Genomic DNA, 17,712 nt, shown 5'->3' on the forward strand with positions numbered 1-17,712 from the left:
TTTTTCAGATTGCTTGCAACTTGTTCCGAACACTTCCTCCTTCGGATAACCCAGATTTTGACCCTGAAGAGGATGATCCCACTCTAGAAGCTTCTTGGCCACACCTACAACTGGTCTATGAGTTCTTCCTACGCTTCTTAGAGAGCCCAGACTTCCAGCCAGCAATTGGCAAGAGAGTTATAGACCAGAAATTTGTTTTACAGGTAAATAAAGTTAATTTTTCTTCAGCTGTGATTAAGAAATCCATTAAACACCTACTTTTTAACAGGAACCTGTTGTGGTATTTAAATTAACAAGTTGTGTAATTGGGCGTTGTTTGAACAAACCTCACTATAACACAATCCTGAAAATCTAAAAATATTGTTCAGTTCAAATGGTTAGCTTACTTATTAGTGTCTTTGAGGGAAGTCACTGATAAGTGACTATAATATATCCAGCTTTTTATAACCCACCTCCTAGTCATTTTTACCAGAAGCACTAATTACCTCTCAACATTAAATGTTTTCATCATATTTTTTTCTTAAACAACCTCTTCCATGAATTCATTCCCCTTGCCTGGTCGACGACCGGGCCATGGTAACACTAAGCCCCGAAAAAACCTCAAGGTAACCTGCTGACCATCTGTACATGGAATGTGACCTTCATTACATCTCTTCGACTGATTTGTGTGTGTTATGTCATGATCCCCAAGTAAGGCTCTTGGTGTAGACCTTTTCCCCATTCAATCATTGGACTCGTGGCCTCAAGTAAATCACACTTTCAAAGTCTAGGGATTGAGTGAAGGGCTATGAAAAGGCACCAGTTTACTGGGGTGAACTTAACAGTTTGTGTCAGACGTTCTGGTAACTGAGAGTGAGGCGTCTGGTGGTGGTGCATGGAGGTGCGTGGATTCAGTATTCAGTAGCAAAGGTGTGGTGGGTGTGACATCTATTGTCAGTTAAGTCTGTTGTGTTTTTTGTTTTATGCTTGTGTGTGTGTAATCCTGTCTGGCTTGCATTATATTAAATATATACATGTATATGTATTATTGCTAAGTTATTGTGTGATGCTCTGAACTCTGGACATATATTTTTGTGCTTGTTTCCTATAAGTAAACTGGTTCCCCCATTTTAAGTGTGTATTCACCCCAGTTCCCCTAGATGGGTTTGCATTATAATAATTTTGGGTGAATATTCAGTACCTGTGCTGTGAAGGAAGAACGAGCACAGCGACATTAGCGAAACTTAACACCTCGCATCTCCATTTCCTATCCTGTTCCTCTTTCTCTTGGCATCCCCTTTTTTCCTTAATCATGCCCCAGTCGGTGAACTCCTGGCTGTATCTTTTCCTGTACCTCAATTTTCTCTGCCAGTATATATTTCACTGGGTGATATCTTTGGAAGGTAACATTCTCTGGTCTTTGTCATCCATGTTGGACTGTTCCTATCCTACAAAATTTTTTTATTTCTTGGGTTGCCCCACTTAAAAGCACTTTGTCTAGAATTCCTAGGACTCTTCCCACTCTCTCTCCCCTTCCCTGTTGTCAGTCTTACCTGGGACGCGGTCGGGTCAAGACCTCTGCTCCGCACCTTCCCCCTCCCCCTCCCCCCATGCTGGGTACTGAGATGGAGACTCAGTCACCAGTAGAACTGGCTGCTTCCCACGGAGATATTAACATGGACTCTGAAAGCAGCCAGTCAGACGAGGAGGGCGTGTTTCAAGAAGTTCTGACAAGGAATAAGAAGAAACGCAGAAGACAGGATGCAAGGCGTAGTGTGGACAGTAATGGTACACTTAACGGAAACGATAAAAGAATGAAGAACGACGCCGAGACTGATGCAGACAAACGGACGGAACGATGTCAGGAAGGTGAGGATCAGCGGAGATGGAGGCTTCTCTTCCCTGCCTCATGCACGTTGGCCTATCATCAGAAGCTGCTGTGGACCGTCAAACTCGGAAGAGAACACCGCAAGTTCGAGCCCCTGCTGAAGGAAGGTGTAAACAGACCTTACTTAACGGTAGGTTCTAGGGAGGCAGTGACGTTTCTTAGCCAGCAAGGATATGATGGAATTCTTATGGAAATACCGGAGGGGAACGAGAAGCTGACGAAGGTAATTATCTATAAATACCCTCAGATTCTGGACCCCGAGTTTATACTCGACGACCAACGATTTGTGTGGGCCAAGCGTCACCTTATTAAAGGTGAAGCTAGGAGTCAGGTGGTGGCTCTAGTGAGAGGTGACGTACCCGAAAAAGTGTTCATCACCGGGGCTGGCTACAGGCATGTAGCAAAGTATGTGGAAGAGCCCATAATATGCCTGAAATGCTGCAGATGGGGGCATAAATCCTGGAGCTGTCAAAATGATCCACGATGTCGTTTCTGCGGAAAGTCTCACCTCTCTACTGTGTGTAGAAACAGACTGAATCTGGGTGAGAAAATAGTTCCCAGATGCTGCAACTGTGGAGGTGTTCACAATGCGAGCTCGGCTGTGTGTAGCAAGAGGCCGAGTATGGCTGTTCTCCGGCCGGTGAATGTTACAGAGCAAGCAAGAGCTCTTACCCAGACACCGGGAGCACAGCAAAACAGTCTGCCCCAAACAGTGCCAGTGAACCGGACGAATGCGTGGGTAAAGGAGTCACCTTTACTTAGGCAGGCTCCAGCAACAAGCAGCCACGCCACCACTCAGGACTCCGGCAGTGACAGTGTAACGGTGAGTGAAGTGGCTACTGTGGCTCAGAGAGAGGGTCATAATAATATGGTCAAGGAAGTGTGGGCTGAACTTAAAAAAGTTGGTGAGTTCCTCCAAAATCTGGGGCAGAGAATCGAGTCCATCGAGGCTAAATTAAACGTTCAGGAGGTCAAGGAAAATCACAAAACGGTGAAGGATAGTCAGGATATAGTGGTTGAGGACAAAAATGAAATATTGAGTGATGAAATGAAGGAAAGTGAAGTGTGTGTGAATGATGGTAGTCGTAGTGAAAGGAAGAACCCTATAATTACACATAAAATGAAGGAATCATTTGGGCCAACAATGGACATCTCAGGGCTGAAAAAATCTCTTGAGAATCGCAATGTCGCTTTTACTGGTGAACTTGGGAGGAGGTGGGAGATGTTATACAAGGTATGGCTATCATTTAGTGAACTTATTGGGGATGACTTAGGCAATGAATTGATTAATAATGGATCACCCTAGACTGAAAGTGTTGTCATGGAATGTTAATGGTTTGAGAAACAGGGTTACAGATGTTCATTGTTATGTGATGGGAAATGATATTGATGTTGTAGCTCTCCAGGAGACAGGGGATAGGAATGAAGGATTATTGAAATTAAATGGTTATAAAGGGTTTCACCTCTTCGCTGCAAATAACATCAGAGGCACGTCGATTTATGTTAAGAACTCCATACCAGCAGAGTTAGTAGAACCGCCATCAAAAACGCAAGGTATAGAGAGTGTCTGTGTTAAATTATCATTAAGGGAAGGGGAATTTATTGTAGTTAATTTGTATGTATCCAGGAACTGCTTCGACGCTAACTATTTACCTGACTGCATTTATACTAATCCTTCACTGGTCATTGGGGACCTTAATGCTCGGCACACAAGCCTTGGGACAGTGGGTAGTATTAATGCTAATGGGGTCAAGTGGTTACAGTTTCTACAAGATCATCCAGATACCTGTCTCTTGGGAAACAATGAACCAACTCACATCAGGGGAGGACGGCTTGACTATGCCTGCGTTTTAAACTCTCAGGGGATTATGGGGGAGGCTCGGGTTGTTCGGGAACTACTTAGTGACCACTTTGCCTTGAACGTTGAATTACCACTGGGGAAAAAACAAGTCCACTTTCAAAGGAAAAGGCTAAATATTAAGAAAGATATGAAAAATTATTTTATTCAAAATATGGGAGATTGGTATCAACATTACACGCCGCTCTGCGTTGATAGTTTTTACGAGGACATGGTCGAGAACATAGAGAAATTAGTACAGAGGGAAAATAACGGGGGCAGGGGAAGCAAGACGCACGGACCTAAGAAATTTAAATATTCCAATGATCAGCAAGTCAAGGGATGGGAGAGAATGCTACGGGGTGCGCATAAAGCATGGTTAAAAAATGGAATGAGGGATGAAGAGAAAAATACAATGTTGGAAGTGGCTAGGGAATGCAGTCAGGTGAGGAAGGAGGCGCGGGACAGATACTGGCAAGACTTTGCTCAGGCCATTGGTAATACTAAGAACCTTAAAGACATATGGAGAGCAGTAAATAAAGTCAGGGGTTGTAAGACCAAATTCATTGCTCACTCAGATCCAGGGAAAGTTGCTAATGAGTTAGTAGATAAATGGGCAAGTGCTGCTGGTATGGAGTCCTTACCTGCAGACACGAGAGTCACCATTGAGTCATGGGAAAATATTAGAAATGGAGTAACTTTATGTGCCTTAAATACAAGATCTATAGCATGCACTGAGATAACCCACGATGAGCTACTGGATGCTATAAAAAGTGGCAGCTCCACTGCTCCGGGAAAAGATGGAGTAACGTATGACATACTTAATTATTTAGCCGGTATGAAACCTAATCCCTTACTTGATTTGTTTAATATGAGTTATAGAGAGGGAAAGTTACCAAGAAAATGGAAAGATGCTGTCATCATTCCTATCCCTAAGTCAAACGGAGGCTACAGACCTGTCTCCTTAATATCCTGCTTTTGTAAAATGATGGAAAGGATTTTGTTAAATAGGCTACTCTACCTTGTAGGTGATAACATGTCCAATAATCTCTTTGGTTTTATCAAAGGCAAAAGTACTGCGGATTGTCTCTTAAAGTGTTTGTCTAATGTGGATGACAATTGTAGAGTTTTTGTTGATCTACAAGGAGCGTTTGATAAAGCCAATGGGGAAGTAATCTTATACGAATTAGCCAATCTGGGAATAACAGGGAGATTGCTACACTGGATAAGGGATTACCTGCAAGGCAGAAAAGGTCAGGTGTATTACCAGGGATACATGTCTGAGGAACGGAGGTTTCAGTTAGGTACCCCACAAGGGGGAGTATTAAGTCCCACCTTATTCAATGTATTAATGAACAGATTAGCATCAGAGATGTATCCTCCAGGGGTCACGACGATCATATATGCTGATGACATTCTTATACAAGGCACTTCTGGGAACAAAATTCAAGATGCTCTTAACATACTTGGTACAACCTGTCACAAGTTAGGCTTAGTTATAAATGCAGATAAAACCAAATACGAGTATAGGAAACGAAGAGATATAACACTTACTCTAAATGGTGTGGAACTGAGCCGTGTACAGAAGTACAAGTATCTGGGCATGTATGTTGGATACACATGTGAGAGTAAAAATGCTGAAATAAATCATATCAGCACCTTATGTAAAGCCCGTCTGCATCCTCTAAAAGCACTGGCTTTTTCTGGTAAAGGTGTTGGGGTACCTATCTTGCGGATGTTATACATAAGCACTGTTCGCTCCCTGATAGACTACGCAGCACCCGTATTGTCTTACACAGGCCAAGGCAGAATTCAAAAAATAGAGCTGATACAGAACGAGGCTATGAGGATTATTCTTGGATGTCAAAGAAATGCAATGATTGAAATAATGAGAATGGAATTAAATTTACAGAGTGTGTGTGATAGAGTCCGTGACATTAACACTAGAGTATCTATTCGTTTCATGCGGAGAAAAGGAGGGGATAAGCTGTTTGAGAGCGTTCAGACCTGCTTGAGTGACGTACACACTTCCAGGAAACTGAGGGAGACACGCTATACGAGAGGATTAGCTCATGACCTCAGGGAATACGACGTACTTGACTGCTGTAAACCCTCTCGAAAGTGTAATATGTCTGCTCCCTGGAAAGTACAGAAAATAGACGTCGAAATTGTACCCCTCAAGGTGAAAAAGATTCATCATGAACCGGGACAATTACGGTGTTTGTATGGAAGCATGATATCTCGGTTACCAAGAGGCAACAGTTTACATGTATATTGCGACGGGTCGGTGGCGGAGGATGGCAGGGCAGGGTGTGGTGTCCTAATAAGGGATTATACGGAGTTTGGGACTGTGGACAGGATAATTGAACTCCGGCTTAGTAATTATATATCATCCACACAAGCTGAACTGCAGGCCATTCTGGCGTGTTTGGAGGAAGTACGTCATGACGACAAAAATGTTTTTGTATTTGTCGATAGCCGAGGAGCACTGGAGTCCTTAAACAGTCGAAACCCAGTCTTCATGTCTATAGTGGAGGACTGTAAGAGAAGAATAACTGAGATACAGCTGAAAGGTTATAGTGTGAAATTCATGTGGATTCCATCTCACGTTGGAATAGTGCTCAACGAGGTGGCGGATGACTTGGCCAAACGTGCCACATCAAAACCACAAGTTGACATTGAATGTGAATTCACAATGAGACAAATAAGAAGCAAAATCAGAAATATTCAGGCACAGGCGGGAGTGGAGAGGAGAGAGATAATGTATGAGAGTAGTCAAACCATGCAACACTACATGTATGTGAGTCAAAACACCCATTTCACTTATGGTAAAAGGAGAAATGCTTGGAGTGACTCTGTGTACATGCGGCTCAGGCTTGGGTACAAATATTACTGGGAATATGGGATAGATGTTCATGGTAATGACACGAAGTGTAAACTATGTGGTATGTTAAGGTCTCACACCCTTGCCCATTATATTCTTGATTGTCCGTTGATTAGTGTATATAGAAACACTGAGATAAGGACTGTTCCTGAACAAATAGCCTGGATGTGTCACAACGGAAAGGTTGATGATATTCTTGAGAGATATAAGAATTTTGCACCAAGATTGTAATATTTTGTTGAATTATCTGCAGGTGTCTTGCAATTTGTCTATACAGTATACCTAGGTCATAAAAGTATTTGTGTGTACGTCTGATAACATACTACTTGTGAAGGAGGAAATGTATATTTTTACCTCTCAAAATGTTTGGTAATGTGTTTATTTGTGATGTGTGTATATGTATATATTAACACGTTGTACTGAATGGGGTGAGAATAGCTTGAGCTACCTCATCCCTTTGTGTGTATTTTACCTCAATAAACTTATTTCAATTTCAATTTCAATTTCCCTGTTGTGTGGCTCCCTCTGGTTCTAGCATGTTGTTTATAATCCCTGATTGTTTCCCCCTTTTCATTAACTTTTTTTTTCCCATTTACTACCTGCTTTGGTCTGGCAGCGTCTATCACATGAATTATTTGCTTGCCTCTGACCCTTTGTTTACTTCTGTACAGTTCCTGGCTGACTGTTGACTTCTGTTACAACCTCCACTTTTGTTTTTGTTTTTAATCTTTCTGCTGTTTCTTTAGTTGCATCCTTTGCATTTTTACCTTCCTCTACTACTAGTGTAACTCTCTTCTTGACATTTGCCACCCTTCATTGGTTTACTAACTTTAATTTTCATCTCCTTCAAAACGTCAATCTGCTAGAAGTTTTACTTCTTGGCTACATTTTCAGTTCCCCTTTGGTAATTTCTAGATAATGTATGTATCTTTTTCCCAGTTGTCTATTTCTGTAATTGCCTGATTTGTTATTACTATCTGCAGCTTTATCTCTCATATCTCCATGTCTCCTCCTCCTCCTCCTCCCTTCTTCAAGCTTTGTCTCTACTACCTCTATCCCATTTTAGCTCGTCTAATGTCTTGAATTCCTTCATCTTGCTTTCACTTGTTTTACTCTACTTTCTCCTCCTGATCTCAATTTGTATTACAAGGTTCTATGTTGCCTGGTTTACTTAATCTTACTAGCTGTTCACCATGATCCTTCACATCTTCCCCTTCTTTATTCCCTTTATCTCCAGCTCCATCATAATTTCTCTTTATTGTTCAATTACCATGAAATGTTTGTGTCCATTCATCATTACTTTGCCTAGTGCCTCATTTTTTCTTTAATCTTTCATTATTTTAATATTCTACTGTTGCTTAATATTATTAAAGTTCAAAATCAAAATGGGGTGCCCCACACACACACACACACACACACACACACAAGAGGAATGCAGGGGGGAATGCAACACCCCAGTCCACCACCCAATAGGGCCCTCTCTACCCCCCAGCACAAACCCTTCCTTGCCCCTGCATAATGCCCATCATGAAACCCAAATCCTCCCCCTCCCCTTACCCCAAGTAGCCCCTGCTTTCCCAACTCCTGGTCTTCTCCCTGCCCCAAGCAGGCCTGAGCAAGACCAAAGCCCTCTATCCCCCACTCCACCTCCCTCCAAACCCCTGTCAACTACACCGCAGGAGGGCGTGCCCTCTCCCCAAGCAATCCCTGCTCCCTCACCCCCAGGACTTCTTCCTGACCCAAGCAGGCCTGAGGAAGACCTAAGCCCTCCACCCCCCACCCCACCTCCCCCTGAACCCCTGGCAACTACCTCACAGGAGGAGGAGCCTACCCAAGTAGCAAGGACCATAGAACAACCTCCTACACTTGTAGGGAGTGTGGGTGAAATTGGATATAAGAAAGTGAGCTTCAAGGTAATGTACTCAAACATTGATGGGATTACCAATAAAGCAAGTGAACTGGCAGAAAGGGTGCAAGAAGAAAACCCTGATGTAATAGGACTAACAGAAACAAAATTGTCAGGAGTCATAACAGATGCTGTGTTTCCAAAGGACTACTATATAGTAAGGAAAGAGAGGGAAGGGAGAGGAGGTGGAGGAGTGGCCCTGCTGATAAGGAAGGACTGGAGTTTTGATGAGATGGAAATTCCGGGCTGTGACGGATTCAGAGATTACATAACAGGAACTATAACAATGGGTGGACCTAAGATAATAGTGGCAGTCATTTACAACCCTCCCCTAAATGACAGAAGACCTAGACAGGAGTTTGATAGGAACAACATGGCAACTATTAATATAATAGAGAGAGCAGCTTCAGTTGCCTGCAGGAATGGCTCAAGACTCTTAATCATGGGTGACTTCAACCATGGAAAGATAGACTGGGAGAATGGGGACCCACATGGTGGTGCAGATACGTGGCGAGCTAAACTCTTGGGAGTGGCAGCAAGGAATTTTCTGAGCCAGCATGTCAAGGAACCCACAAGAATGAGAGGCAATGATGAACCAGCTAGACTCGACTTAATATTCACCCTAAATGAGTCAGAAATAAGGGAAGTCAAAGTTGAAGCCCCCATAGGAATGAGTGACCACAGTGTACTGACCTTTGAGTACTTGGTGGAGGTAGGGATAACCTATCCAAGGATGGGAGTGGAGGGGAAAAGACTGAATTACCGAAGAGGAAAATATGACGAGATGAGGAACTTCCTAATGGGAATACCATGGGAAACAGAACTTAGAGACAAGAATGTGCAGGTCATGATGGATATTGTCACCCAAAAGTGCCAGGAAGCTGCAGACAGGTTTATCCCCGTCCAAAAGGAGAAAAACGAAAAACAACAGAAAAACCCATGGTTCAACCAGGAATGTAAGGTAGCGAAACAACTGAGTAAAAGAACATGGAGAAACTACAGAAATAACAGAACACCAGAGAGCAGGGAGAGGTACCAGAGGGCCAGAAATGAGTACATCAGAGTGAGGAGGGAAGCAGAGAGACAGTTTGAAAATGACATCGCGAGTAAAGCCAAGACCCAACCAAAGCTGCTCCACAGCCATATCAGGAGGAAAACAGCAGTGAAGGAACAAGTGATGAAGCTGCCGAAAGGGGAGAACAGATACACAGAGAATGACAAGGAGGTGTGTGAAGAACTCAACAAGAGATTCCAGGAGGTCTTCACAATAGAACAAGGAGAAGCCCCTGCACTAAATGAGGAGGCGGCAACCTTGGAAACCTTGGAGGAATTTGACCTCACCAGTGATGAGGTCAAAAGGTTTCTGCTGGAGCTAGATGTGACAAAGGCTGTTGGGCCTGATAGAATCTCACCATGGATACTAAAGGAAGGTGCAGAAGCACTAAGTGTGCCACTCTCTATGGTGTATAACAGGTCACTGGAAACAGGAGACTTACCAGAAAGTTGGAAGACAGCTAACGTGGTCCCAATATACAAAAAGGGTGACAGGCAAGAGGCACTGAATTACAGGCCAGTTTCCTTAACTTGTATACCATGCAAGGTGCTGGAGAAGATCGTGAGGAAAAGGCTCGTAGAGCATCTGGAGGGAAATAACTTTGTAACGCACCACCAACATGGGTTCAGAGATGGTAAATCGTGCCTCACAGGGTTAATAGAATTTTATGACCAGGCAACGAAAATTAGGCAGGAAAGAGAAGGGTGGGCCGACTGCATTTTCCTGGATTGCCAAAAAGCCTTCGACACAGTACCCCATAAAAGGCTGTTAAAAAAGTTGGAGCAACAGGCAGGAGTAAAAGGGAAGGTGCTCCAGTGGATAAGGGAGTACTTAAGCAACAGGAAACAGCGAGTAACGGTGAGGGGGAAGACATCAGAGTGGCGAGATGTCACCAGCGGAGTCCCACAGGGCTCAGTACTTGGACCCATCCTGTTTCTAATATATGTGAACGATCTTCCAGAGGGTATAGACTCGTTCCTCTCGATGTTTGCTGATGATGCAAAAATTATGAGAAGAATCAAGACGGATGAGGATAGACAGAGACTACAGGATGACCTGGATAAACTGGAGGAATGGTCTAGAAAATGGCTGCTGAAGTTCAACTCTGGAAAGTGTAAGGTGATGAAATTAGGCGAAGGGAGCAGGAGGCTGAACACAAGGTATCATCTGGGAGGGGAAATCCTGCAAGAATCAAATAGAGAGAAGGATCTGGGGGTTGATATCACACCGAACCTGTCCCCAGAGGCCCACATCAAAAGAATATCATCAGCGGCATATGCTAGACTGGCCAACATAAGAACTGCCTTCAGAAACTTGTGTAAGGAATCTTTCAGAACCCTGTATACCACTTATGTAAGACCAATCCTGGAGTATGCAGCTCCAGCCTGGAGTCCATACCTAGTTAAACACAAGACAAAGTTAGAGAAGATTCAGCGGTATGCCACCAGGCTCGTCCCGGAACTGAGAGGATTGAGCTACGAGGAAAGGCTAAAGGAGCTGAACCTCACATCCCTGGAAAACAGAAGAGTAAGGGGAGACATGATAACCACCTACAAAATTCTCAGGGGAATTGACAGGGTGGACAAAGACAAACTCTTCAGCACGGGTGGGACACGAACAAGGGGACACAGGTGGAAACTTAGTACCCAGATGAGCCACAGAGACGTTAGAAAGAATTTTTTCAGTGTCAGAGTAGTTAATAAATGGAATGCACTAGGAAGTGATGTGGTGGAGGCTGACTCCATACACAGTTTCAAATGTAGGTATGATAGAGCCCAGTAGGCTCGGGAATCTGTACACCAGTTGATTGACAGTTGAGAGGCGGGACCAAAGAGCCAAAGCTCAACCCCCGCAAGCACAATTAGGCGAGTACAATTAGGTGAGTACACACCTAGAATGTTTGGAGTGGAGTGCTACCTCACAGGGTTTACCTAACCTTGTCTCAGGTTATAGTCCTTCATCACCCTGGACCTTTATTCACTTTACAATTGCCATGTGCTCCTATAATATTACAGAATTACAATTTCTGCTTTGTTTATTTGACAGGAGTTTATTTAACTGTGGCTCCCTGAAGCTACCATCTCCAATGTAGGTGCCATCAATTGTGGAGTTCTCTGGCCTACCGGGTAAACACAGACCTTGGTACCCTCTCAGATGCGCAGGGAGCAGTAGCATTTATATATAAAGTTATTAACTTGTTCCACCACTGAGGAAGGCACCCAGGAAATGAAAACAAACTACAGCTGGCTGCCTTAAAGACCTGCAGACTTGAAAACAGCCATAGAACTCCCCCAAACTATATAAGCAAATGATAAACAAAATTTCATGAAACTAACACCTGCTAGTTTGCCTCACCCTTCCCTTCGTTTAGGTGGAGGAGGGGGCAGGTGACAGCTTACAGGCTGCTCCACTGTTAGTTTGATAACATAAGACATGACTTCCTGGGGGAGGGAAGGTAGTGGGGGGCTGCTAGTGCTTGCTCAGAAATTGGCATTTCAATACGTGCAGTGCTGGATTTCTGAGGGGAAATCCTTGATAATGGACAGTGTACAGTGATATTGTTAAATGTGTGATCTGGATTCAATTTGCCTTTATTTAATTAAGCAGAAGATTTACATGCTTCAAGATGCGAGTATAACCATCTTGTTTTGTCTCGACTGCGATAATGGTGACGAGAGGCAGAGCCAATTTCTTGTGGATCTACCTGGCACCTTTTCGTAGTTGAAGCAAGAGAGCACGCTTGTGGCAAGAGTAAATTTTACATTTGTATGCCAAATAATTATTGTACAGTGCTGTATATAAACTTAATTTTGGCATAAAATTGTCAATGAAATGCTCTGTAGCACACAATCAAAACATAAATGTGTAATAAATTATTTATTATTTGGACTAAACCTTCCTTGAAGGATTCTGGGTGTCAGGTGTATTCAGTAAATAAGCATCGTATATGTATCATTTTAACGCCAGTATGTTATCAATCGTTGCTCTGTTGTGTGCAACAGACAAAATAAAGATTACGTAAGAAATCTTTTTTTTTTTATTAGAATAGCATTTCCAGTTAGAGCACCATTATTCAGAAAGGCATTTAATACTCTCCGAATTGTGCTGCTGTGGTTGAAGAAATGCACTCTGTACACTCCTGGGAGGGTGTGATATTGTCACTGACTTCATTGTAATGGAAAAGTAAAAAAAATAAATATTGGCTGCCAGGGGCCTCAGGAATAGGATGAAATATATTAAACAAAATGACTGTCCCATATAGTTCATTCGAGCAAGTACTACAGCCCAGAGCAGTACCACTTAATCTTGGGATTTGTGTGCCACATGATAGAACAATCATTGGTAAAAAGTATTGTAAATACATTGCAATCATTATTGAGCCCACAAATGTAAAATGATGATAAAGAATTTAGTTCTTTGTTTTGTAAACTATTTAGGTATAACTTGTAGAGATATCATGTGCTTTATACTCTACTACTTTTTTAATCCTGCATTTCTAGAAAACATCTTTTATCAACATGCTAGATTACATTCCATAATATACACAGATAGGTAAGCACAATCACTACCATTACAGAACGTTAGTTAATCTTGCTTCCCTTAAAATTGTAACTGCTATTTAATTAATTTTTTTTTTCTTTTTCAGCTTTTGGAACTATTTGACAGTGAAGACCCTCGGGAGAGAGATTTCCTCAAGACTGTCCTACATAGGATATATGGAAAATTTTTGGGGCTTAGAGCATTCATCAGAAAACAAATAAATAATATATTTCTTAGGTAAGGTATCAAATTCATTAGAAAATGTATTAACTTGTACTATAATTACTTATTGGTATATAACTTTTAAACTTACATCAGTAAAACTTGTACTTAATATGTACTTAAAATGTACTCAAGTACATAGGAAGACTTGAATGCCTGTTTAGTTACATTTTTAAATGTTGTTCTTATATTTGCCACGTTATCCAATGTTGCTGATATCTTCTTCACATGAGCTTCTGATGTTTGCATTGGGATTATAGACCCTGGTTGTCTCATTGTTTCCTGTAGTTGCCTTTGCCTTAGTCTAGTTTTCTACACGCCTTTTTATCTCCTTTTACACTCATTACCTTCAGCTGGTTTGGATTGATTTTTCAGTAGCTGTTTACATAACTATTGAAGTTTGTCAAGGTCTTCTTACAGCATATGACAGTCCTTCTCAGTTCCTACTCTCATAGGTTTCCATACAGTATCTCAATGTCTTTTATAATATAGTTCCTAGTGGCACAGAGGTAAGATAACACACTAGCACTGTGTCTTGCAAGCGATTTGGTCAGGGGTTCTAGGTCTGGCCAGGGAGGATTTTCTGGCCGTCAGCCCTTAACGGTTCATACCTGTTCACCCAACATTGATTGGGTTCCTGGTTGTTATTGTTATTGGTTGTTATTTCAACATAACGAACCAATGGGTTGTGTTGAAACACAACCCATTGGTGGGTTGTATTTCAGGGGAAAACTAGTAAGGCAAGGCCTACCACGAAGTACGAGAAAGCGCACTGCCTGCTAACAGGAATTGGAAGTTGTCTGTTCTTGTACCCCACCTGTGGAAAAAATCATCTGGTGCTTTTAAGTGACGATTGTCATGCAAAATAGCCATGTATATTTTTTAGTGTTACTAATTAGTAATCTCTACTGGGGAGTCCATTCAACACTATTTTAGTACATTGTTCTAGGATAGTTGTGCTATGATTATGAATTTTGAGTGCTACTAATTTATTGTCAGTTTACAAACCCTGAGATCATTAGAACTGCAAGTTCTGACATCTAACAAAATTTATAGTATTAGATAATAAAGCATTATAAATGTCAATATGATTTTTGACATTATTTGTTTTTTGAGGAACTCCTCTTCACGTTATATCATGACACTTTCCACTAAGAATTAATAAAAACCTTAATGTTCTGTGTGTATATCAAATAGACAAGCAAACGTGTGAGCCTATCTTCATAATCTTCACAAACATATGTGTGTGTGTGTGTGTGTGTTTTTTTTTTTTAAGAATTCTTTTCCAATATCTTAAACATAATCTCTCCCTTAGGTTTGTATATGAAACTGAACACTTCAACGGTGTAGGAGAGCTACTAGAAATTTTGGGAAGGTAAGTTCCATTATTATTGTTAAAATTCAGCTTGGTCTAGGTTTTCTGCTCTTGTGTGTTTCACAGCACTGTTACCCTCTCTTTACAATATTGCATATTTAACACTTTCGCGCTCTCCGCAAAGGTCACTCAGCCAACCGAATGTGCGCGCTGCGTTTTTATCGCTTAAGCGTAAAAACAAAAATGTGTATACTCTTTTTACTCTTCTGACCTTAGTTCTCATGCTACGTATTTCATTTTGGTACCAACGTGTTCGCAATAAAATTCTCTAGAAGAACATTAGTAAAATAAGTCACGAAACATATAGGGATACCAGCACCAAATAAATAACTACGTAGATGACTTGCCGTGAGCGCCCATCAGCAACAAAATGTTTTTACTCTTGGGATTGTAATCACCTCCACACTTGTTCTACAGCGTTAATTTTGGTATCAATGGACTCGCAATGAAATTCCCAACACGGTGATATGAATATAAGCGTAGAATAATGATGCAGCCCGCCCGCAAGAGTGTGGGAAGTGGTGAAATTGTTACCCGGTATCGGTGACGGGACGACGCACGGCGCTTTGAAAGTTTATACTTATTTCACTCTCATGACATTAATTTTCTATGTACGTCATTCATTTTTATGTCAATGTGTTCGCAATAGAATGTTCTATGTGCCCATAGGTAAAAAATATCAACAAAGCGTAAGTTAGAATAGCGACAAATATAAAACAACGCTGGAACATATCAGTGAGCGTCAAACACACACGAAATATTTTTACTTTTGTTATGTTTGTCAAGATTATACTTGTTGCACACAGTTATTTTTGGTTGTATATTGATCGGAATAAAATTCCCTAAACAGACATATGCATATAATACATGATATGGGGGAAGAATTACCAGTATAAACGGCTAAAGTCACCCACCTGCAACCCGTTTGGGACAAAATACCATTTGATCGAAGTTATCCACACCTTTCATGAACTTATTGTACCATGCAGCCTAGTGGTGAGAAAGAGAGCCTCATAGCGCGCAGTTTGAAACAAACCCAAAGTAAATCGGATAAAAATTGAATTTTATACAAATATTTTAAAAGTTGACATAACTTTATGTCCACTATGCGTTTACGTTAGACGAAACCGAACGCGTCGGCGCGTCCAGATAGCGCGAAAGTGTTAACTTATCACATCAGGTGATAGTATGCAAATCACTCCAGTGTTTCAGGTGTATTTTGCAGTGTTTACTGGTACTGTTGCTCTCTCACTTCCTGTTTACAAGCAGTAATTTTTAAACACTGGAAGTACTGTGTACCAAGAATGCAGGCAAGAATCTGAAATGGTATAGAATCACAAACAAATTGTTAAGTATAATGAAATGTTTGTGGGACCCAGTACTAATCTCAATCAACATGGCAGGTGTTTGTGACAGTCTCCTGCTTCTCTCCTATAACCTGAAGGAGTCGAGTCATAAGATTCCACACGCTGAGGAAAACCTTCACTAAAATTAAAATTACCAAAAATGGGTTAAAAAAATACCCTCAAGGAAGTGTTTGGCATGATCAAATGCCCAAAATATTAACTCTACTTTGCTCTTCCACCATTAAGTGGCATTGTTGGTCAACCCTGAGAACCTATGGGTATGTAGCAAAACAGGGAAGCTTCCTCAGAGACTTCCTGTAGCTTCTGTCCCACTAAATGCTGGATCCAGCCAGATGTGATGAGAGACATGCCACCCTCTGTACTGATGCAGAGAGGATGAGGTATTATGTGGTGGCTGTCTGGCCACCAGTATGCAATTGTAGCTCCAGAAACCAAAGGTTCGACTATAGGATGTTGGCATATTGTTAAAGAATGCTACGACAGCAGCAAACTTGTGGGGGTGTACACTCTAATTAAATACAATAATATGACACCCTATTTAGCACCAGTCTTAAAAAAATCATCATTTGCATATCTTAAAAGTCAACCATGAAAGTACATTTGCTCTCTTCTCAGTATTCTGTTTCTTTTTATAAAATCTTCCTTATACCCATACATTTGCTTTTGTGCTATTTCCATTCATTTGCAGTTGAATCTTACCTGATTTGCTCCTTTTGATAATGAAATATTTCCAGAATTGTTTCTGTATACCATGAAAACTGTAAATCTTACCATGAATACATGATTTTGATTTTTTGAGACTTGATATTCACATGTAGTGTTTATTACTGTATAGAAGTTATATTTGTCATCTTAATTATCTTGAGCCCTGGTAGTTGGTATATGCAAATAATGTAATAAACAATATATTCATGATAAAAGGTGAACAGGGCAAGTAAAATGGTCTAAAATACTGTTTATGTAAATGTTTGAACTATATAGATTGAGGCATGAATGCTTTTTAAAATTGCTGCAATAGGTAAATTATTCTCTAATTTATACATGTTGACTATTCTTGTAATATTTCAGTATAATAAATGGGTTTGCGCTACCACTGAAGGCAGAACATAAGCAATTTTTGATTAAGGTGCTGATTCCCCTGCACAAAGTGAAGTGTTTGAGTCTATACCATGCACAGCTGGCCTATTGTGTGGTGCAGTTCTTAGAGAAGGACCCAACACTCACTGAGCCAGTCATAAAAGGACTTCTAAAATTCTGGCCCAAAACTTGTAGTCAGAAAGAGGTGAGTCACATTGAACTGTGGTTACATTAGCCAAGGTATTGGTAGTTTTTGTTTTATGACTGAATCAACAATAGATTTTCCTGAATATTTAATTCATTATTCATGCTTGTTCAGTCAAAAAGAGATTACCATAGAGGGTGGTGAGAGCTAGGCCATAGAAACTGTGTATTCCTAGTTTGGAGTACAAAGTAAAACCTATTTAACTGAACATCAACTCTAGAAGTTTGCATATCTTATCAGAACAGAACAAATCCAGACACCATCCAAAGTTTAAATAGTTGATAGTCACTGTTCCATTCTCCAGTACTGTTATGTACTTTGCAGCTGCCCACCACTTGAAACTTGTATATCTCAAAATATTGATTTTGGCATTAAAAA

The 17,712-nt window shown here is 41.2% G+C and overlaps 1 protein-coding gene across 1 annotated transcript in view; it reads left to right on the top strand.

The window, feature by feature from the left end:
- wdb (serine/threonine-protein phosphatase regulatory subunit widerborst) overlaps positions 1-17,712 on the top strand; it is a 47,336-nt gene that overhangs the window by 15,404 nt on the left and 14,220 nt on the right. The window contains exons 3-6 of the mRNA XM_045757976.2: positions 9-203; positions 13,195-13,325; positions 14,626-14,685; positions 17,121-17,334. Coding sequence (XP_045613932.1) covers positions 9-203; positions 13,195-13,325; positions 14,626-14,685; positions 17,121-17,334 — 600 coding nt within the window. The remainder of the gene's footprint in view (positions 1-8; positions 204-13,194; positions 13,326-14,625; positions 14,686-17,120; positions 17,335-17,712) is intronic.

Source organism: Procambarus clarkii, chromosome 58 (assembly GCF_040958095.1).
Source record: "Procambarus clarkii isolate CNS0578487 chromosome 58, FALCON_Pclarkii_2.0, whole genome shotgun sequence".
NCBI classification, from domain to species: domain Eukaryota; kingdom Metazoa; phylum Arthropoda; class Malacostraca; order Decapoda; family Cambaridae; genus Procambarus; species Procambarus clarkii.